This window comes from Megalobrama amblycephala, linkage group LG6, assembly GCF_018812025.1.
Source record: "Megalobrama amblycephala isolate DHTTF-2021 linkage group LG6, ASM1881202v1, whole genome shotgun sequence".
NCBI lineage: Eukaryota > Metazoa > Chordata > Actinopteri > Cypriniformes > Xenocyprididae > Megalobrama > Megalobrama amblycephala.
Genome location: NC_063049.1, coordinates 7,669,206 through 7,691,226, shown reverse-complemented (window position 1 = coordinate 7,691,226; position 22,021 = coordinate 7,669,206). Strand labels below are relative to the sequence as shown.

The 22,021-nt window shown below is 39.3% G+C and overlaps 1 protein-coding gene across 4 annotated transcripts in view; it reads right to left on the bottom strand.

Moving 5' to 3' along the window:
• The window catches only part of rapgef4a (Rap guanine nucleotide exchange factor 4a), a 99,075-nt gene that overhangs the window by 10,719 nt on the left and 66,335 nt on the right, over nucleotides 1–22,021 (bottom strand). For 2 of the 4 annotated variants that reach the window (XM_048192791.1, XM_048192793.1), the window contains 16 exons: nucleotides 19,455–19,505; nucleotides 19,211–19,317; nucleotides 15,141–15,262; nucleotides 14,548–14,731; nucleotides 14,124–14,208; nucleotides 10,255–10,315; nucleotides 10,005–10,081; nucleotides 9,610–9,756; nucleotides 7,428–7,525; nucleotides 7,226–7,311; nucleotides 5,300–5,378; nucleotides 4,951–5,101; nucleotides 4,702–4,790; nucleotides 1,739–1,769; nucleotides 1,572–1,650; nucleotides 537–683 (listed from right to left, as the gene is read on the bottom strand). In XM_048192791.1, coding sequence (XP_048048748.1) covers nucleotides 537–683; nucleotides 1,572–1,650; nucleotides 1,739–1,769; nucleotides 4,702–4,790; nucleotides 4,951–5,101; nucleotides 5,300–5,378; nucleotides 7,226–7,311; nucleotides 7,428–7,525; nucleotides 9,610–9,756; nucleotides 10,005–10,081; nucleotides 10,255–10,315; nucleotides 14,124–14,208; nucleotides 14,548–14,731; nucleotides 15,141–15,262; nucleotides 19,211–19,317; nucleotides 19,455–19,505 — 1,594 coding nt within the window. The remainder of the gene's footprint in view (nucleotides 1–536; nucleotides 684–1,571; nucleotides 1,651–1,738; nucleotides 1,770–4,701; nucleotides 4,791–4,950; nucleotides 5,102–5,299; nucleotides 5,379–7,225; nucleotides 7,312–7,427; nucleotides 7,526–9,609; nucleotides 9,757–10,004; nucleotides 10,082–10,254; nucleotides 10,316–14,123; nucleotides 14,209–14,547; nucleotides 14,732–15,140; nucleotides 15,263–19,210; nucleotides 19,318–19,454; nucleotides 19,506–22,021) is intronic. The other 2 variants (XR_007185197.1, XM_048192792.1) reach the window with 2 other exon arrangements.

Here is a 22,021-nt window from a genome sequence, read left to right as displayed (position 1 = left end):
TGAAGTTGGAGGAGAGTTTATCACCCTAGTGTACTTCCGCCTACGTCACGAAAATCCTGGAATGTTTTCCTCAAAAACCTTAAGTTCTCTGTGTGTGTGTGTGTGTCTGGGTGTATTTTAAAGCAGACTGCCCCTTGCTATATTTTAACTAACTCAGTGACACTATCAGTATGGCTTGAGTGTCCAAATACTTGCTAAAATGTGCGGCCACAGTAATGTCAGCACTAGGTCACAGTGTAGCAGACGTGACTGGCAGTGAGAATGGAACATCTGTCTCACACACTAATAGAGAGCAGCAGCACTGGGATGCAGAATTTGAAATGCTACAGCAAGATGGGTGCAGCAAAGAGCTCATATTGTCAGCCAGAGGTCAAAGAGATAAGAGTCAGTACAACAGCACACTCTGCAAACATGGAATTAATAAACCTGCAATTAATCAAACACGAATGAAAACTGAGGAAATGGCTGTCAATACAGTGATAAGAATGGAAAAATGGGTAGTGTGTGTGTGTGTGTGTCTTTTTTCTTTTTTTTACCTCCAGAGGAGCTGAGGTGGATGAGAAGAAGCTCATCACCTGACCCCAGCTTATCGGTAACTGCGGAGATGACCTCTCTGACAGACGCAGCGACAGGCACTCGGATAGTGGAGTAGGTGTGATCACTGCAGTACACCTTAAAGAGGACTGCACCAACAACACAACACAAAAACTGTTCATTATTCCACATTACATGGCTGCATTCCAAATAAATCTATCTGTCCAGGGTGCTTTCCCCTGGGAAACTGGGATAGGCTCATTGATATGAGATTGATATATGATTAAACATTGATATGAGAAAGAGAAAAAAAAGGGAGGGGGGGGAAGGGGGGGTTGTCAACTAAATAATTATCAGTCGACTAAACAATTATTACACATTTTAGCATCATTATACAATTTTTTTGATATTTGATTTCACAATATCCTTGAGTATTCACTTCTGATATACTGTATTTTCTTGTTATAAATTTATATAATTGTTATAATTTATAAATTAATTTTAGCCTCTGCAATTATGTGCTTTGGGAGATGAGATGTGTGTATATTATGTGTATATATATATATATATATATATATATATATATATATATATATATATATATATATATATATATATATATATATATAAATCATCTATGAAATTAACCAAAGGAAAGAAGTCATATGTGCACTCCTAAGGCCCATTCACACCAAGGACAATAACTAAAATGATAACTAATGATAAAGTTCTAAAAATCATTCTAAATATAAAAGAATAGCAGAGTCCACACAGCAACTATAATGATAACAGCACAGAGAAACGATATTGTTGGAATCACTTTCAGAGCGTTTTTTTTTCCCAGCTGATGAACGATAAAAACTTTGACAGCCAATCAGAATCCATCCTGCTTTATAGATTTCAAGCATTTAAAGTGACAGATGACAACTGCAGCACACGCTTACAAAAAACTGAACAATATTGTGCGTTGGAGTTATCATGCTTGGTGTGTACAGGCCTTTAGTCATGTATTAATGCAACTACTGAATTGGACTCACTCTCATCTGTGCTTTTGATTGGCTGTCGCTTCTGCAGTCTGTCGTTCCCAGTGCTGAACTGACGCAGCAGGACTTTGTGCTGCAATGAGAGAGGACTATCACATGACACTTATTCAGCACTGAAGGAAATACTACAGAAACTGTGTTTGTTTTTATTTTCCCCTCACCTTTTTCTGAGAGGGCAGGCCATCATCGGAGCTGCGAATAAATGTTATGAGTGTTATGAATATGAGCAATTAAAAGGTTTCAGTGACTGAACTAAATATTTTATGTTAACCTTATGAAGCGTACTGTACTCCGTACTTTGTATATGTCAGGAAACAGACTCGTAGAGAATGGTGAGTGAAAGATAACACAGATTTATTAATGATCAGAAGTGCACCAGGTGGGTATTTGCAGTAAACAACAACTGAGCAGATGAAGGGGATCAGTCAAGGCAGGTATGCAACACCACGCACACATGAACACCAGTATGTAGCTGTAATCAATGACTTGAGGATAATTCTCTTTGTCTTTCAGGTATTTGGAGATTCACACTTGGGAAACAGGAGACTGGAGAAGAAATCTGGAGGGAGCAGTAATGAGGAGAAAAACACTGAAGTAAGTAGTACAGGTAAGTATATCATCCAATGCTTTGGTAGGTCCTAGTCATAGACCAGACGAAGACCAGTCTGTGTGGTAAAGGCTTTTGTAGAGAGGCACTGATGAGGGTGTAAGCTGGCAGGTGTGGGTGTGTGCAGGTGGGAGCCAGGAAGGATGATGGGAAATGTAGTGCTGAGGTGACAGGTGATCGTGACAGTACTTCCCCCTCCCAGAAGGTGTGACCTCACGCCAAACGGAATCCAACCAGGGCGGACGCCCTAGTGTCGGATAAGATAATCGGTAGGGAGCAGGAAACCAGGGCGATGCAGGGAAGATGGGAACCATCCAAGGTGTCACCAGCGATACAGGAAATCAAGTAGGCACCGACAACACAGGAAGCCATGGAGGAGATGGATATCAGGTGCACCGGCAGCGAGATGGACATCAGGAGCACCGGCTGCGAGATGGCTCTGGCTCTGGCTCTGGAACGACTCTCTCTGGAGCGGACTCTGGAACTGCTCTCTCTGGAGCGGGCTCTGGAACTGCTCTCTGGAGTGGACACTGTAACTGCTCTCTCTGGAGCGGGCTCTGGAACTGCTCTCTCTGGAGTGGGCTCTGGAACTGCTCTCTGGAGCGGACTCTGGAACTGCTCTCTCTGGAGCGGGCTCTGGAACTGCTCTCTGGAGTGGACACTGTAACTGCTCTCTCTGGAGCGGGCTCTGGAACTGCTCTCTCTGGAGCGGACTCTGGAACTGCTCTCTCTGGAGCGGGCTCTGGAACTGCTCTCTCTGGAGCGGACTCTGGAACTGCTCTCTCTGGAGTGGGCTCTGGAACTGCTCTTTCTGGAGTGGGCTTTGAAACTGCTCTCTCTGGAGCGGGCTCTGGAACTGCTCTCTCTGGACTGGGCTCTGGATCTGCTCTTTCTAGAGCGGGCTCTGTAGCGGGCCCCGGTAACTGCTCTCACTGGAGCGGGCTCTAGAACTGCTCTCTCTAGAGCGGGCTCTGTAGCGGGCCCCAGTAACTGCTCTCACTGGAGCGGGCTCTGGAACTGCTCTCTCTGGAGTGGGCTCTGGATCTGCTCTTTCTAGAGCGGGCTCTGTAGCGGGCCCCAGTAACTGCTCTCACTGGAGCGGGCTCTGGAGCGGGCTCTGGAACTGGTCTCTCTGGAGTGGGACTCGGGAATTTCACACACAGACTGGAACAGACTCAGGAATTTCACTCACTGGAACGGACTCGGGAATTTCAGTCTTGGGAACAAACTCCAGAAAAAACACTCGGAGAACCTACAGAAAATAATCAATATAGCACTCCAGGGAACATGTGGTAGCTGACACCGGTATCTGTTGACAAAGATGATCATTTAATCCGCTCCAGAAGACTATCTTCAAGGTGCTATCATTCCATGGCACCAAGTTGGAGAGCTCAAGAATCTCCTCTACGTAGTCCTCAATCGAACAACCATCTTGTGATGGTCATTCGCAGGGTCAAATGATATTGTGTCCATGTTAGGTGCTGTCTTTTAAGGCCTGATCTTCTGTCAGGAAAAAGACTTGTAGAGAATGGTGAGTGAAAGATAACACAGATTTATTAATGATCAGAAGTGCACCAGGTGAGTGTTTGCAGTAAACAGCAACTGAGCAGATGAAGGGGATCAGTCAAGGCAGGTATGGAGAACGAATCCGGAGGGAACGGTAACGAGGTTGGTCCTAGTCGTAGACCAGAAGTGTGCAGGTGGGAGCCAGAAAGGATGATGGGAAATGTAGTGCTGAGGTGACAGGTGAACATGATAGTATACTGTAGTTCATACTTTTTTTCAGGAAGTTTAAAGGCTTTTTAGTATAATTGCAAGTCCATCTTCAGATCATGGTTCACTTGTCTTTTTGATGTGAAATCTTTAATGTAAGAATAACTTTTATATTGTTAGTAACACATCAAGATGAACACTTAGTGTGCTCAAGCAGCAAATATGATCATCAGGCTTTTGAGGAACGTTTTTTGTTTAACTCTCAATCATCATTGTTTTGCATTGCATTATACAGTATGTTTTGCCCCTTACAATAAACACTACAGAGCTCTGATCATAAAACTAAGAAATGTAATATCATCTTACTACGACATATATTATTGGTGGATATAGAGTGATGACATTTTATGTAAGTAGTTTGTTATACTGTTATAAAGATCTCATTGATATACATTACAAGTATCAGAATTTCATTAGACTTTTTGGCCATATAAATAACAACTGCACCAAATTGGATATTTTTGCTCAGTTTGTGCCTCTGAATTATTTTTTTACCTCCTCGAGAATGAGCTCCATATTCTCACTATATTAAATTATATGAGCCAGAAAACTTGATGTATCAAATATGATACTCAACAAATAACACATTTGCAAACTTTTTTAAATTATTTTAATACTTTTTAAAGATTTTTTCTAAAGGTTCAATAAACTGCTCCTTTTCAAAAAATTTGATTTGCCTGACTATTATTTTATGTCAGGCTTCACAGGGTTAAAAACCTCTCATGTGTAAGACTCTGCTCTTACTTTTGCTTTATGATCTTCTCTAGTTCAGGCAGTTGATCTTTCAGAGCTGGAATGAGTCTGGAATCTTCACACACTGTCTCATAGAACTCCTGCAACAGACAACATGTTCAGACTGACAATGAAATACACACTTAATCACAGCGGAACCAGAAAGTCTCCACAAAATGAATAGCTTTGTGAACTGTCTAAAAACTTCAGTCCACCGACATGGCTGAACAGACCAGACCGGAGCTGAGTAAAGCTGCTGACCTGGAGGAAGTTGAAGGAGCTGTCCTCCTCCTGTAGGTGGTCTGTGTTGATGGCGGCCCACTGTAACACCAGACGAATCACCCTGCGCTTGTTATTGAGAGTGTAATCCATCTGCTCCTGTTCACTGCCCTGAGATGCCTGAGCGTGATAGGTGCGCAAGTGCTAAGGACTTAAAACAGAGAGACTCGCACACAAGCGCAATCAAATGAAAACAGTATTCCTAAAATACACAGCTAAGGCACACTGACACTGGCACCCTTAACTGAGCTGAAGCACCGTGTTAGACATAGATCTATGGAGACTACAGCTTCTTATTTCAGCCATAAGCCAGTAGAGCTGTAAAGGATATTGGGCCTCAAGCAGTGGACACAGCTGACTGTTTGGGACAAAAACACAGTGCATAAGCAAAAAGTCATCCAGAGCAGGATCTACAGAGATGGAGAAAGAAAGAAGTTAGTTAGGTGAGTTCAAGGAAGCTACAATTTGTAACATTAAGCATGGTAAATAATTTATTCTGATTAATGATTGGTTTCTTCACAGTGCATGTACAGTAAATGTATGTTTACAGTGTTTCCACTCTGGAATTTCCTTCCCAGAGTGACTTTTTCATAGCATTTCCAGTCATTTGTGATTACTGAAGAAAGATTTTTTTAAAAAAAAATTTGATCATTGATTCAATAAAGAATCATTCAGACCATTTTTTCAACCGGTTTGAATGATTCATTGAAAATAAATGATTCAAAAGAAAATGAACATCACTATAGCACTATATAGAGTTTTACAAAAGCTGTACACAAGGGCTACATGTGTTCAGTAGTTTGTGGTTGTTAGTTTACTGCATCTACGTCAGACGGATTGTCCCCTGGAGGCTTGTGTTGAAGACTTTTGTGGTCTCTGCTCTCAAGGGAGCTTCATTTGATTTACTTGATTTAGCTTTAAAAGGACATATTTTGGAATGGTCTAAATGACTATAAACTACTTAATTCCTAAAAATACTCCTCACTGGACTCTGACTATGCCCTGTTGTTGAGTGGCTCATCATTTACTGTGGGAAACGCAGATGAGGAACTATGCGATTCCACAGTACCCGCCGTGCCAGAGCCTCTCCATGTCATGGCCGCCATTCCAGAGTCTCCTAACATCAAGGCTGCCAAGCCAGAATCTCTCAACAAAATATTTGGAGGGCTATCATTCTCCTGGCAATGGAGGCTGGTCCCATGCCGACCGTGGCCCACAAGCCAGCACTCCCAAGACCAGCGATCCCAGTGGTCCCAGTGCTTCCAAGTCCAGTGGTCTCAGGGCCAAGTCCAGTGGTCCCAGAGGTAGTGACCATCGCTATTCTGTGTGTGTAGGGTCACACATACATCCTCAGAGGTGGCATTATCCGCCATAGCTCCATCTGAACCATCTGCTTGTCATATAACAGCCACGGGGAAAATTTATGAACTCACTATGCCCCATGTTACGGCCACGGAAGCCATTCACAAACTTCCTGTGCTTCATATCACAGCCACAGAGGCCATCCATGCCTGCTCTATTATGAAGTCTGTCTATGTTTCTGCTCCGCTATGGCCTCCTGATCCACCAACTCCGCCATGGTGGTGTCCTGCTCTACTGAGTTGGTCATTTCCTCCGACAGCTCCACCCATCTGAGCCCCCAGGGGTTTCACCTCTGCTTAACTGTCCATGGCCTCGCTTAACTGCCTCATGAACCTCTGTTCCATAGTCCATGCCATCCAGGCCACGATCCAGGCCCTCTTCCTCCAGCCTACATCCCTCCCCCTTGGACTTCTTCTGCTCCACCACCCTCCTGGACTTTTTGTGTGTTTTGGGTGGGAGTTCTGCGTCGGAAGCAGCCCTTTGAGGGGTCGATATGCCACATCTGTATAGGTTTTCTCCGTGTTTTCATGTCTTTTGATTTTGAAATTTGTTATATTCATATTTCCTTGTTCCTGCCATGTAGTTCTGTAGTTCATGTGTCATCTTCTCATTGGTTCATTATCTTGTTATCAGTTCCATTATTTAATTGGTTCATGTTCATTAGTTCCATCTCGTCATTGTTTGTTTTGGTCACCAACAGTTTTGTAGTTAGCCCTCATGTTAGCCATGTTTGTTTGTCTCGTATCACCGGTGTCAAGTTTTTGTTTATTTTGTATTTGGTTCACATTTGATAAATAAAACTGCACATGGGTTTGTCAAACTTGCCTACAGTAGATTATTATTCACAGTTTCCCTGTTTAACTGCATATATTTCTCTGAATGCATTGTAAAGTACCTGATTCTGTGAACTGGGAATCAAGTTTCACTGTCTCCAGAAGATGTTCCAGAATCTTCTCTGGAGTTCCTGACATCACAGTGTACCTGAAGAACAGTCCCAAGATCACGGTTTGACATGTAGTTTGAGGTTGTCGACATATAACAGTTTATAGTTTTTCTATAGTAGTCTGTTTAATTCTGACAGAAGAAGATAAATGTACTTGAGAGGAGAAGAGCTGGAGCTCCTGTTGTTACTTCTCTCCAAAACTAACACATCCTCCTCATGTTCCTTCAGACGAACCGTGTTCGCCTCCACATCCTGAATACACGCACACAGATGAAATACAGTATGTGAATTAGATTTAATCATAACTAATCAAACTATTTTTTTTTTTTTTCTGATGTACTAACAAAAATGGCTGGTTAGGTACACACAGGAAACAAATCACAACAGACAGAAATGATGCGCTCAGCTAATGTTGGATTAGTGCTGTTGTGATGGTGTGTCTGATGTCAGCACTAAACTCACAGTTACACAGCACTGAACTAAGAGCCCAGATCATACAGATGAATTAAGAATGAGTCAAATGGAAGTGTTCTCCAAAATATCACTTCTGTAATGTATTGTTGTAATTCAACATCATTACCAGTAGAGGGAGACTCACACTCAATTTATAGCAAGGGTTCCAACATATTTTGTCAGTTGAACTCATGTGATCTAAATGACTAGTATTTACTTTAGCATTTTCTTTTAAAAAGTAGATATTTTAAGTAATGTTATATAATGAATAATACATTTAATGACACAGTTTTAAATCAGAGGCAATATGTGCTGCTATATTTTATCAACAGTATATTTTTTCTATGTAATAACGGTTGAAATGTTCGGTAAGGTCTTTTTATTTCAAACCACTTATATCTGTAGCATCCATCATAAACTGATACCGTGAATACAAAGTTTTTTCCAGTTGCATCATGTTGTGTGTAACTATGCAACAAATGACCCTAGAATGTGAAATCTCACTAAATCTCACTATATTTGTTTAGATAGAAGGCATCCTGTTTCTGTCTGTGCCAAAGACACTAACACCCACACCCTCACTATCAGACTGAGCTTCCGCTTAGACACTGCTCTGGCTTTCCTGAGCTAAGCTCCCTATTGTCACAGCGCTGGGACAGAGATTCCCCTGTGCTGGTGATGGAGGGACGATTATACTGTACACACACACACACACACACAAATGCAGAGACAGCATGAGTAAACAGTTAGACGATAATTCCATAGTCATTAGGCTGAAAATACACTGGCAAAAATGGAACTAGGGGAATTATGTAGTGACTTTTAAATTTGAGCTTCTTCTTTGTCTATATTCCAGCTCTGTTTACTCTGGATATTCACTTTTGCATCCTGGGATGCTTTTAATCAATATTGAAGGAGTTCACATGTTTGCTGCACACTTGTTGGCTTCTTTTCCTTCACTAACTGTTACAACTCACCCATTTCAATGTGTGTAAAGAAATTCATATGTAGGTACCAGGGTTATTATCGCTAACTATAACTAAAAGAAGAAAATAAATAATAAATTGTTGTTACTTTTCAGCCAGCTGCCAAGGCAACAATTCTCATTTAAATGTAATTAAAAGTAAATAAATTAAAACTGATGAATAAAAATGAATAAAAACGATTTATAACAACATATTAAAGGAAAAACTAAACTAATAAAAATGACAAAAAATGCACAACAGAATGACTAAAACAGAAGTAAAAACAGAAACTAAAAGAATACAATCTAATTCAAAATATTAACAAAATTATATAGTAAATTACAACTAAATTATAACTATAATCAATTTTCAATAATACTAAAAATCTAACTTTAATAAATTTAAAAATGAAAAATGTTACTCTGGCAACTAAATTAAATCAAGTTGAAGTTGAAATACTAAAATTACTGAAACTAAAACAGAAACAAATAATGCTAAATAGAAACAAACAAAATTACTAAAACTTAAACTAATAATAAAACCTGAAAATATAAAGCAAAAGCGAAATATTAGTAAATACTATAATAGTATCATACTACACTACAATTTAGATTTGTCTACAAAATTATTTCAAATATTTAAGAATAACTGGTAGTGTACCACAACATTACATTATATATCAGTTATCGTCACTGTACTGTATTATCACTGCAATACTGCATTTTTGTGATTTTATAAATTACACTGTAACATTCATACAGTTAAATATAACTTAAATACATTAGGTTACACCAACAAAACAAAATTTAAGGGTGTCAAATGCACCACTTTTTACAGTGTAGAATATTTGACAAAGCACCTTTTGAAGTGTAGGCCATTTGTTTTGTTGTGGTTGTATAGTGAATAATGAGCACTGACCCTGAGGATTCTGTTGAAGTCTTCCTTGTCCACTCTCAGGAAGTGGCAGTTGTCCTCTCTCAGTACGATAGACGCTGCCCGGGGGGCATCATTCACCAGAGCCAGCTTCCCAAAGTCATCTCCCTCGTGTAACGTACAAACTACACCCTGCAAAGAGACATTACATCTCAACAGCCCGCTGCCGTCTGCCGAGAGCCAGACAAAGCAGCAAACAGCACAGACAGTTATGAAAACATATTCTAGCTGTAATTGAATTTGCACACGCACACTTTCCTGGCACAGTTTGCATGTACTATAATTGGCTTGAGAGTCATTAGCTGGCCTGCATTATCACACATTAAACGCTTAATTAGTCTGCTGAACATGACGCATTAGTAGAGAATTACTAGTCTGACCTTTCCATAGATCACCACGTTAACGGAGCCCTTCAGAATGATGTACCATGACGTCCCCTCTTCCCCTTGATTAAACACTAGGAACAAAAGAGATCAATAATTAACATGAAACTTGTTTGATTATAATAGCACAGAAACATTTATCAGAGCACAGATTAGGCAGATAAATTCAGATTACCAGCAGTCATTTAAATCTGTTTGTTTCTGTGTGGTTTGACTTAATTCATGGTATAATCATTTTGACACTTACACACTGTGCCTGCTTTTGCATGCGACTCAAATATTAGAACACCAGCTAGTTCCCTTTTCACCTGAGGAGGAAAGAGAATACAATAGAGTCAATGTCACCATGTAATTATGAAAAAAAGAAAATCAGCTTTATTTGAAAGCAGGTGATATTTTAAACAATACACACATATAAAATCTCAGCTTGATATTCATTTTAATGCACAACTGTGTCATTCCAAAACCATATAACTTGTTTTTTTCCCCCTCTGTGGAAAACTGTAGAGCGGAGTCTAAAAAACAGACCAAAATTCATAATTTAATGAAAATTATACCTGTTAAATCTCTTTCATGTACATTCAAATGTGGCGTGTCAAGATATGCCACACCAGGTTTGATATTAATGACATTGTTTGTTATTGAATATCTCATTACTGAAGTCAAATCTGGCTCAAAGCAGCTTTTTCAGTGAATAATGACTTCAATTTTAGTCTGTTTCTTCACACAACCTGATCTCAAAAGACTTTTATTAAATATTAAATATAGTATAGACTTGTGTACACTTGTGAGAAAATCCAGAAGAACACTTTTAAAAAGAGTACTTATTATGAAAATAATATACTGAATATATAAGAATATATGCGGACTGTATGTAATGTTTTCGGACACTTAATTGCATGTTAATTGCAATTAAATAAAAATGTATTATAGTAACTATTTAGATTAAATGCCTTTACCTGAACTTTAGAGTGCTTTTTTACCCGCTTAAGTAGAACTTAAAGGGTTAGTTCACACAAAACTGAAAATTCTATCTTTAATTACCTCATGTCGTTAAGACCTCTAGACCTTCGTTCATCTTTTGAACACAAATTGATAAAATCTGTGAACTCTCTGACTCGTCCATAGACAGCAATATAATCAATACATTCAAGGTCCAAAAAGGTAGTAAAGATACCGTAAAAATAATCGATGTGACTGTAGTGGTTCAACCTTAATGTTATGAAGCGACAAGAATACTTTTTATGTGCCAAATAAACAAAATAACGACTTTATTACAACATCTTCTCTTCTGAGCTGGCGTTCTGATGTAGAACCTGGAAGCACTAAATGTAAATAGTATAAGAGAATGACACAGAAGAGGAGATACTGTTGAATAAAGTTGCTTCATAACATTAAGGTTGAACCACTGCAGTCACATCAACAGTTTTAACAATGTCTTTAGTAACTTTCTGGACCTTGAAAGTGTTGATTATATTGCTGTCTGTGGACAAGTCATAAACCTCTCGGATTTCATCAAAAATATCTTAATTTGTGTTCTGAAGATGAACGAAGGTCTTACGGGTGTAGAACAACATGACAGAAATGTCATTTTTGGGTGAACTAACCCTTTAAGTACTTTAATTTATATTGAAGCTTGTATCATGTATTTAATTAAATATATTTGAAATCTGTAATGATATTGTTGCAATACAATACATTTAAAATATATTAACTCTAAATGTAATATAGAATAACTTAAAATTATAATTAAGTACTTTACATGATTTAAAATGTACTTTAAGGTAAATGTTTTAATTTGACATTATTACAAAATGCACTTTTTTAAAGTGCACTTAAGCATGTTCCTTTTATCTCATTAATATTGTAAGTACAGTACAGTTTTTTTAAACTTGTATTACATATACTTTTATATACTTTTTAAAAAAGATTTGAAGCACATTACAAATGCACATTCAATACAATGAAGTGCACTTCTTTTTCACAAGAGTACGGGTGGGACTACTTTTATGGTGCTTTTTTGTGGAAATGAACAGCATTGGTTCCCGTCCACTTCCATTTAACAGAAGCCTGTGAAACATTCTGCGAAAGTTCTTCTTTCATTTTGCACTAAAGAAAGAAGTGTTACAGGTGATGATAGAAATTTTTGTCTCAATCATTCCTTTACTGAAATGTGTGTATACAAAATTAATTTAATCTAACCTTATATAGGCCACGTACACACTGCAGCAAAATTTGGTTGTCAATTCAGCTTTTAGTGCTTAATCTTCTTCTGTACACACACACACATACACACTGTTATGTAGTTTACAGGTGTGACATTCGCATTCTACAAACGAATTAAAAAATGCAGGTAGTGAAAAATTCACCGTGGTATGTACAGAACCGAACTGAACAGCTAGTTGTTTATGACGTATCAGAGATACACTATATTGCCAAAAGTTTTGGAATGCCTGCCTTTACGTGCACATGAACTTTAATGACATCCCATTCTTAATCCGTAGGGTTTAATATGGAGTTGCCCACCCTTTGCAGATATAACAGCTTCAGCTCTTCTGGGAAGACTTTCCACAAGGTTTAGGAGTGTGTTTATGGGAATTTTTGACCATTCTTCTAGAAGCGCATTTGTGAGGTCAGGCAGTGATGTTGGCGAGAAGGCCTGGCTCACAGTCTCCGCTCTAATTCATCCCAAAGGTGTTCTATCGGGTTGAGGTCAGGACTCTGTGCAGGTCAGTCAAGTTCCTCCACACCAAACTCGCTCATCCATGTCTTTATGGACCTTGCTTTGTGCACTGGTGTGCAGTCATGCTAGAACAGGAAGGGGCCATCCCCAAACTGTTCCCACAAAGTTGGGAGCATGAAATTGTCCAAAATGTCTTGGTATGCTGAAGCATTAAGAGTTCCTTTCACTGGAACTAAGGGGTCAAGCCCAACCCCTGAAAAACAACCCCACACCATAATCCCCCTCCACCAAACTTTACACTTGACACAATGGAGTCAGTCAAGTACCGTTCTCCTGGCAACTGCCAAACCCCAGACTCATCCATCAGATTGCCAGACAGAGAAGCGTGATTCGTCACTCCAGAGAACGCGTCTCCACTGCTCTAGAGTCCAGTGGCGGTGTGCTTTACACCACTGCATCCGACGCTATGCATTGCACTTGGTGATGTGAGGCTTGGATGCAGCTGCTCGGCCATGGAAACCCATTCCATGAAGCTCTCTACGCACTGTTCTTGAGCTAATCTGAAGGCCACATGAAGTTTGGAGGTCTCTAGCTATTGACTCTGCAGAAAGTTGGCGACTTCTGCGCACTGTGCACCTCAGCATGCGCTGACCCCGCTCTGCGATTTTACGTGGCCTACCACTTGGTGTTACCACTTGGTGTTCCCAATTGCTTCCACTTTGTTATGATACCACTAACAGTTGATCGTGGAATATTTAGTAGTGAGGAAATTTCACGAATGGACTTGCACTGGTGAATTCACTGAGCTCTTGAGAGTGACTCATTCTTTCACAAATGTTTGTAGAAGCAGTCTGCAAGCCTACGTGCTTGATTTTATACACCTGTGGCCATGGAAGTGATTGGAACACCTGAATTCAATGCTTTGGAGGGGTGTCCCAATATGTTTTGGCAATATAGTGTATGTCTCTCTTTTGTATGTGCAGTGCAAGCAAATCACAGGGAAAGGAGTACAAGCCTTGACTCATTCGTGTTGCCAGATCCTGCTAGAAAAACAGCAAACAAGAACAAGCCCATAAACAAAAACTAAATAAATCAAAATGCTTTATGCTGAAAATAATACCAAAATATCGTGACCTGCACCTGCTCACTTAATAACTCCATAAACTTGATAGCTTTAAGAGCCAACCTTAAACAAGACCAAAAAACGCTTATATTAAGTGGGCATGGCAACACTGCGACCGTAAAGCAGCCTACAAGCATCAACAAAACACGACACCTCCGTCGACTGTGCTTTAGGTAGAATTGTTGAATATAATGAGTCTTTTGTCACTGTAATGTTATTTCGGCCAAAATAGCGGAGACTAAACGCGAGATTCCAGAATGTTCCGTACGAACACAGAATGATAATTTAGGGGACTGTTATGTGGACTTACAGTGGTGGAGAGATGTGATAAGGCTTTAATATGCAGCAGCTCCTCGTAAATGATCTCCAGGTCATCTACTGTCCTCTGGTCAGGCCTGCAGTGCAGAGCAGAAAGGACAATAATGTCATTGGGCAGTGATGACTCTGGAACTTACTCTGACATTTTAAAAAGTGTTGTCCTGGTGCAGATTTTACATCTTCAAGGACCTTTAAAAGGTCTCTGCTTCAGTTACAGCATGCATATAAACATCTAATCTGTCTTTGGAGAGTTTCAGACTATCAGAATTGTGGGAAAGTTCATAGGAAAGCAGCCAAACAGTAGCAGATATAGATCAGATCACTTTGAGGCACTTCTCTTTATAACCCAGAGTCCTCTGGGAGACGTAATGACTGATGATATTAGCAGGCACTGATGTTTCTGAGGAAGAACGTACTGTTTCCGCAAGATCATTCGCAGATGGGCGTCAGGTCCGATCTGGGAGAGGAGCAGGAGGGTGTCCTGCAGTTCTTCATCACTCTCCTTCTGCTCTTCCTCATTGGGGAGGGGTGCGTCCTCTGTCTCATCGTCCAGGAAACGATAAAACAGATATTTATCTTGGAAACTCAGCTCCTGGTCCACTGCAGCAAAACACAGAACAGGAACCACAAACAACATATAAACAGTAACACTCTTAAAGTGAAATTATCATCTGGATAATAGATCTTAATTAGGAGCTCCCTCAAACTGTTTTGTGGTCATAATTTGTGCTGTAATTTAGTTAAGCAGTCACTGACCTGCATGTAATGGGTGATTACACATACACTACTGCTCAAAAGTTTGGGGTCTGTAATATTTTATAATGTTTTTGAAAGAAGTCTCTTATGTTCACCAATTTATTTGATGAAAAACAGAAAAATGAGCCTTTTTTGTAACAATGTGATTTTTGATCAGTTTATATGCTCTTACTGTATATAAGTATTAATTTCTTAAAAAAAAAAAAAAATTTGACTCTAAACTTTTCAAAGTCAATGAGTATGACACACCCACCATGGTTTAAGACTCCCTCCTCCAGCAGCACCTGCCACATCCCCACAGCCTGAACACGAGAGTGCACACAGGAAGTGTGCTGCATCAGCCAATCAACAAGCTCTGTGCCCATACAGCACCGCCTACAACAAACACAAGTCTGCATGTATTTTGGGACATTTTTACTTTTAGGCAAAAAACAAACAAACAAAGTAAACAAAAATGAACAAAATGTAAAATGTAAAAATGAAATAAAAAATACAAATGATCTATCGCTCATGTGTGGGTTAATTAACCTGGTTGGGACTTGAAGTGTGCTCCCGGAGAATATATATATATATATATATTTTTTTTTAAACAAATGTAATATAACTATATAATATAAAATAATATAATATAAAATTAATGTTTTTACTGTACAGTTGTGCAGTTTTAGGGTTATTTATGGTAGTTTTTTAAACTTCACCTCAATTTGTAATAATTTAAATATGTACATATATACAAAATAGATCTACATTTCTCAAAATAATTCATGGTGATAAAAAGTGTGCCATAGTTTATAAAATTATAGTTTTTACTCCATTACATTTCATAAAACATGTCGTTCCTTGTTATTTTGAACTGAAGAAATTGTCACCTGCTCCAATATGCAATAGCGGTGTCCAATTTGTGAACGAGCTGATTATTTTCAGTTAACAAATCACACTGAAAGATTCATTCTCGAGTCAACAACTCACTGATTTAAATGATCCGATGTGATCAGAAATGATCAGAGCGAGTCTCCAGTTAGCAATTCACTGAATTCACAAGTCTGATTCAAAATGAGCCAAGAGTAGGAGATTCTGAGCTTGAGTGCGCATACAACTGATGGTGTGAAAAGTTACTATTGTCGAATCTTAGGATTTATACAAATGAAAGTCATATTTAGGTCACAACTGTCAGTTGTTTGTGAACTAAATCTGCTGTAAAGGAGCAAGCTTTTAAAGGGATAGTTCACCCAAAAATGAAAATTTGATGTTTATCTGCTTACCCCCAGTACATCCAAGATGTAGGTGAATTTGTTTCTTCAGTCGAACGCAAATGATGATTTTTAACTGCAACCGCTGCCGTCTGTCAGTCAAATAATAGCAGTGGATGGGAACTTCTACTGTAACAGTAAATAAAACTTGCTTAGACAAATCCAAATTAAACCCTGCGGCTCGTGACGACACATTGATGTCCTAAGACACGAAACGATCGGTTTGTGTGAGAAACCGAACAGTATTTATATCATTTTTTACCTCTAATACACCACTATGTCCAACTTCGTTCAGCATCCTGTTAGTGAGGTCAAAAAACCCGCTCTGCTGATGGAAGTGATGTCTCGCCCATATACTTCAATGAGCGTGAGACATCACTTCCGTTGTCAGAGCGTGATCAGACCTCACTAACCGGAAGCTGAACGGAGTTGGACGTAGTGGTGTATTAGAGGTAAAAAATGATATAAATACGGTTCGGTTTCTTGCACAAACCGATCGTTTCGTGTCTTAGGACATCAATGTGTCGTCACGAGCCGCAGGGTTTAATTAGGATTTGTCTATGGAAGTTTTTTCGACTCTTATTGTTCAAGTTCCCAATCACTCCTATTATTTGACTGACAGACGGCAGCGGTTGCAGTTAAAAATCATAATATGCGTTCGACTGAAGAAAAAAAGTCACCTACATCTTGGATGCCCTGGGGGTAAGCAGATAAACATCAAATTTTCATTTTTGGGTGAACTATCCCTTTAAAGCCCATTTTATGAAATGCCTGAATATGGACATGTCCATATTTGTGTATTACCATCTGAACGGGGTAGGTTTTTAGGTAAAAACTAAACATAACATTAAAATAATAATAATGTATAATAATGTCATTTCTATTGAAATTTGTATGTGTAACATGTTCTGTTTTGGTTTAGTTTCATTGTGTTTTGGTTCCGTTTTCCCTGTTCTGGTTTGCCTGTGTTCCCTAGTTAGTTTCCTTGGTTGTTAATTAGTTCCACGCACCTGTTTCTGTTCAGTTGATTACTCTCCCTTGTACTTAAGCCCTCAGTTTCCTTTGTTTCATTGTCTGGTATTGTTTATGTTTTAGCATGGTTATTTCCTGAGCTTCTTCCCTGTGATTCTCCTATGTGTCCATTGTTACAACTGGTGTAGATCAGCAGAGATGAGGCAGAATAGGAATTTCCACAAGAGACGGGTTTATTAAACGAAGGAGCAAAATGACAATCTAACACGATATACAAAGATAACAACAAGAACTGACAGGGAGTGCAGCGAAGTGAGTCCTTATATAGGGAGTGCTGATGATCAAGATGAGAAAGTGGGTGCAGGTGTGGAAACAAGGAGGATCATGGGATATGGAGTCCAGGACAGAAGGGAACTGTGACAGTACCTCCCCCTCCCGGTAGGCGCAACCTCGCGCCATAGATGGAGATAGATGGGGGGTGGGCGCCCTGGAGACCTACACGTGGGTGAGGGAGGTGCAGGCAGGTATGGAGGTCTCCAGGGCGGATCTAGGACCTCGGGCGGCCATGGCGGGTCAGGAGCCCAACCCACGTGTCCCACCCACGTGGCGCGGACTCTGGGAAACTTGGAGTGGGTTCGTGGAGAACTGGAGCTGGCTCGTGGAGAATTGGAGCGTGCTCGTGGAGAACTGGAGTGGACTCGAAGAGAAATGAAGCAACAGGTTCCGTCCAAAAGTCTATCAACCATTCGTTCTCCTCTGGTGAGGGTTAATGGCCGCTTCCGCCATACACTGGAGGTCTGGGTGGTTCGGCGGCAACCATTTCATGGCGGGCCCTTGCATCGGCAGCCATTTTCTTTGGCCGCTTGGGCTTCGCGGTGGCCATCTTCTTTGGCAGCTTGGGTTTTGCAGCGGCCTTTTTCCTTGGCAGCTGCTTAGGCTTTACGGCGGCCATCTTCTTAAACGGTTTGGGCTTAGAGACAGACAGGACAAAATGGGCAGACCCACTGGAGGGATATGTGGAGGAAACTGGCAGTAGGCGAACTGACCAGGCCGCGTGTTTCTCTGAGGGGACTGGACATCTTTTTTTGAACCTCTTCAATTTCAAACTTGGAACCATTTAAAAAAAGAATCAGATTAATAGACTCGAATAGGGAGAAGGAACAGGCAGGTTCAATATAATGAATAGTGTCCTCGTCCAGGCCCCTCAGAAAACAAGCGTTAAGTGGAGCATCTGGCCAGTTCACCATGCAAGAAAGCTCAGAGAATTCCTCCACGTACCTCTCCAGTGGGCGACCGTCCTGCCTGAGGGTCCACAGACGGTCCACCGCTGTAGCATATCCCTTTGGGAGTACAGGAGAGATCAGGACTGGAGAAATACCCATCTTTGTAGAAGTTCTCTTTGTTGGGTCCGTTCTTCTGTTACAACTGGTGTAGATCAGCAGAGATGAGGCAGAATAGGAATTTCCACAAGAGACGGGTTTATTAAACAAAGGAGCAAAATGACAATCTAACACCACATACAAAGATGATAACAACAAGAACGGACAGGGAGTGCAGGAAAGTGAGTCCTTATTTAGGGAGTGCTGATGATCAAGTCCAGGTGCAGGTAATCAGTGATGATGGGGAGATGACGAGGAAGTGGGTGTAGGTGTGGAAACAAGGAGGATCATGGGATATGGAGTCCGGGACAGAAGGGAACTGTCACATTCATAGTAGTGAAAATTATTATTAAAGACTCTTTTTGTTATCCTTTGTGATTTTGCGCTTACTACAGCCTACACAGCGTGTATGTCATGTATTTATTCGAAATTTCATATAATGATGTAATTGCAATTTAGTACATTTAAAATGTGTTTACTTTAAATGTAATATTGAATAACAGTTAAAATTATGGTCAAGTACTTTAAATGTACTTTAATATGCTAGTCAACACATAAAAATAAGATTATTAAAACAATGATTTATTGATTAACAATGATGATGTATTTTAAAGTAAAAAAAACATTATTATATACTTATTATTTATTTAAAGTGCACTTTAAATAAAATGTGATAATGAAGTATAAATTGAAAAATATATGTAAATAATACTTTTATTTACCTGTAGGTTTTTAGGTGGTACTTCCTGTCTCTGATCATTTGTGGTGCTCGGAACAAGATGGTGTTTCGTAACACTTTACCTGCCCGTAGGATCTTTTCTGATGGCACCTGAGAGACAAACATTAATACAGAGAAACAGAGAGAGAGACAGACAGACATAAACCTCTCTATACATAACATAATGTTACACAATTCAACACTGTGACTGACTGGAGATGGACTGACAAACAGGATGGTTGTAATACCTGAGTAATGGATTTGGGGTGATGTTTGGTGGGACTTTGAATGAATGATTTCTGGAAAACAAAAGGATGATAATGTGGAACCATTAAGTTTATTCTTCAGTGTTTTGTTAACCTTTATACAAAACAAATACATAGTGAAATATTGGCAGACAGTTTTATATTGGTTCTAGCTGACAGAGTATACTGTAAAACTCTTCAAAAATAAATGACTGCTATCTGTGAAATATTCAGACTATATTCAGACTGATATATATATATATATATATATATATATATATATTAAAAAAAAATAAAAAATGTACAACATTATGACTCATAAAACTAGTGTCACTGGATTTAATATAATAATAGCAATAATAAGATAATATATAAATAATAATAATAATAATAATAATAATGAGAAGAAACTTTATTTTTTATGTCATTTTCACAAATAATACCAATATTTACCATTTTCTATATTTCCCGTTGCCTGTAGTCTGACACGTTTATGTACTTACTGTCTTACTCACTTATTTGAACTTATTATATGTTTAATTATCATGTTTCTTTCATGTTTATTAATTGCTATAGAAAGATGAAATCCATATGAATCAACTTTAAAACTATATTTACGCGTCACTAATGTGGTAAGTAAATTATGGTCACAAACACATATTGATTACTTTGTGCTCTATTCTCGGAATGTGCCAATTTGTCCTAATAAATCCATTAGCATGTGCTTTAATATGAGAACAAATGTCATCACAAGCAGCTTGTGCAGAATTCTGCTGATGTCCAGATATTCTCTTCTCATATCACATAAAAATTCATGTCATTATGTCAAGCAAGACCCGTGTCATATTGCAGTCTTTATCAGCGCATTGAACAGAAGGTGTGTCTGTGGCACTGCTTTCCCTCCTGCCGCACTGGAGGAACAACTCTGTGCCAGGGCCAGTGTGCTGCATTTTTAACCAAACCTTTTCAAATATTCATTACCATCCTCACCCAGGCTGTACTTCTACAGCAACACATGACCCATGATCAAACTCCACACAGTGTTTATTACTAGACACAGTTCACAGTGCTTCTATCAATCAATGTGTTTCTGTGATGTATACTGTAAGTATTGGGTGCAGTTTTGCCAGTAGAATTATCACATTACATTTGAGGCAAGACACTACAGGAAAACTGATTGTTTTTTCAAGTACTGGTCTATTTTGAGATACACTATATGAACAAAAGTTTTGGGACATTCCTCTTAGTTCTTTAATTGAGGTGTTTCAATCAGACCCATTTCCACAGGTATATAAAATCAATCACTTAGCCATGCAGTCTGTATGATCTAACATTTGTGGGGGGAAAGTGGTTGTTCTGAAGTGCTCAGTGAATTCAAGCGTGGTACAATGATAGGATGCCACCTTTGCATTTAGTCAGTTCATGAAATTTCATCCATGCTAGAGTCAATGGTCAACTGTAAGTGGAATTATTGGAAAGTGGAAGACTTTAGGAACAGCAGCAACTCAGCCACGAAGTGGAAGACCACGTAAAGTCACGAGCGCAGTGGGTAAAAGTCGCCAACCCTCTGCTGATTTCATAGCTGAAGAGTTACAAACTTCCACTGCCGTTAATATCAGCACAAAAACTGTGCGGCGGGAGCTTCGTGGAATGGGTTTCTATGTCCAAGCAGCTGCATGCAAGCCTCACATAACCAAGTACAATGCCAAGTGTTGGATGGAGTCTGGACTCTGGGGCAGTGGAAATGTACTCTATGTAGTGATGAATCACGATTCTCTGTTTGGAAGTCTGGGTTTGGCAGATGCCAGGAGACCAGTACCTGCCTGACTGCATTGTGCCAACTGTAATGCTTGTTGGAGGGGGAATAATGGTATGGGTCTGTTTTCCAGGGGTTGGGCCAAGCCCCTTACTTCCAGTCAAGGAAATCTTATAGGGTTAGTTCACCCAAAAATGAAAATTCTGTCATTAATTACTCACAACTCATTTTGTTCCACACCCGTAAGACCTTTGTTCATCTTTGGAAGATATTTTTGATGTGTTCTGACTAGGGCTGAAGATTTTATGCATTATTTAGATTAATTAATTATGGTAAAAAAATAATGCATTCAAATTATTAACGCATTTAAAGCACTTGCCCCGCCCCAGACCTACATAGGTCATCTGACATTTCATACAGTTGATTGATGATGAATATGATGAAGGGCAACAACTGATGTAGCCTACAGAATGTAGTTAGAATGACCCTAAAATTCAAGATACGAAATTCCACAGTTTGAGTTTTTGTCTCATATTTACATCATATGATATAGTGAAGCTATTTTACATGCGTATTAGTGCAATATCAGTGCTGTTTTTGTCCAAATTGCACAAGTGCAAATGCGATGAATCAAATAAAATATTTCTTTCTGAAGCTACTTTTCTTGTAATGTCTATTTGGTGCTTTACACAATAATGACTTTAAATGATCTTTTGGGGGTAATTTCTCAGCCAAATTTGATGTACATTTAATATACGATTAATTAGATTAATTAATCGCCACATCATGTACAAAATTTGAAAAAATTGTACTC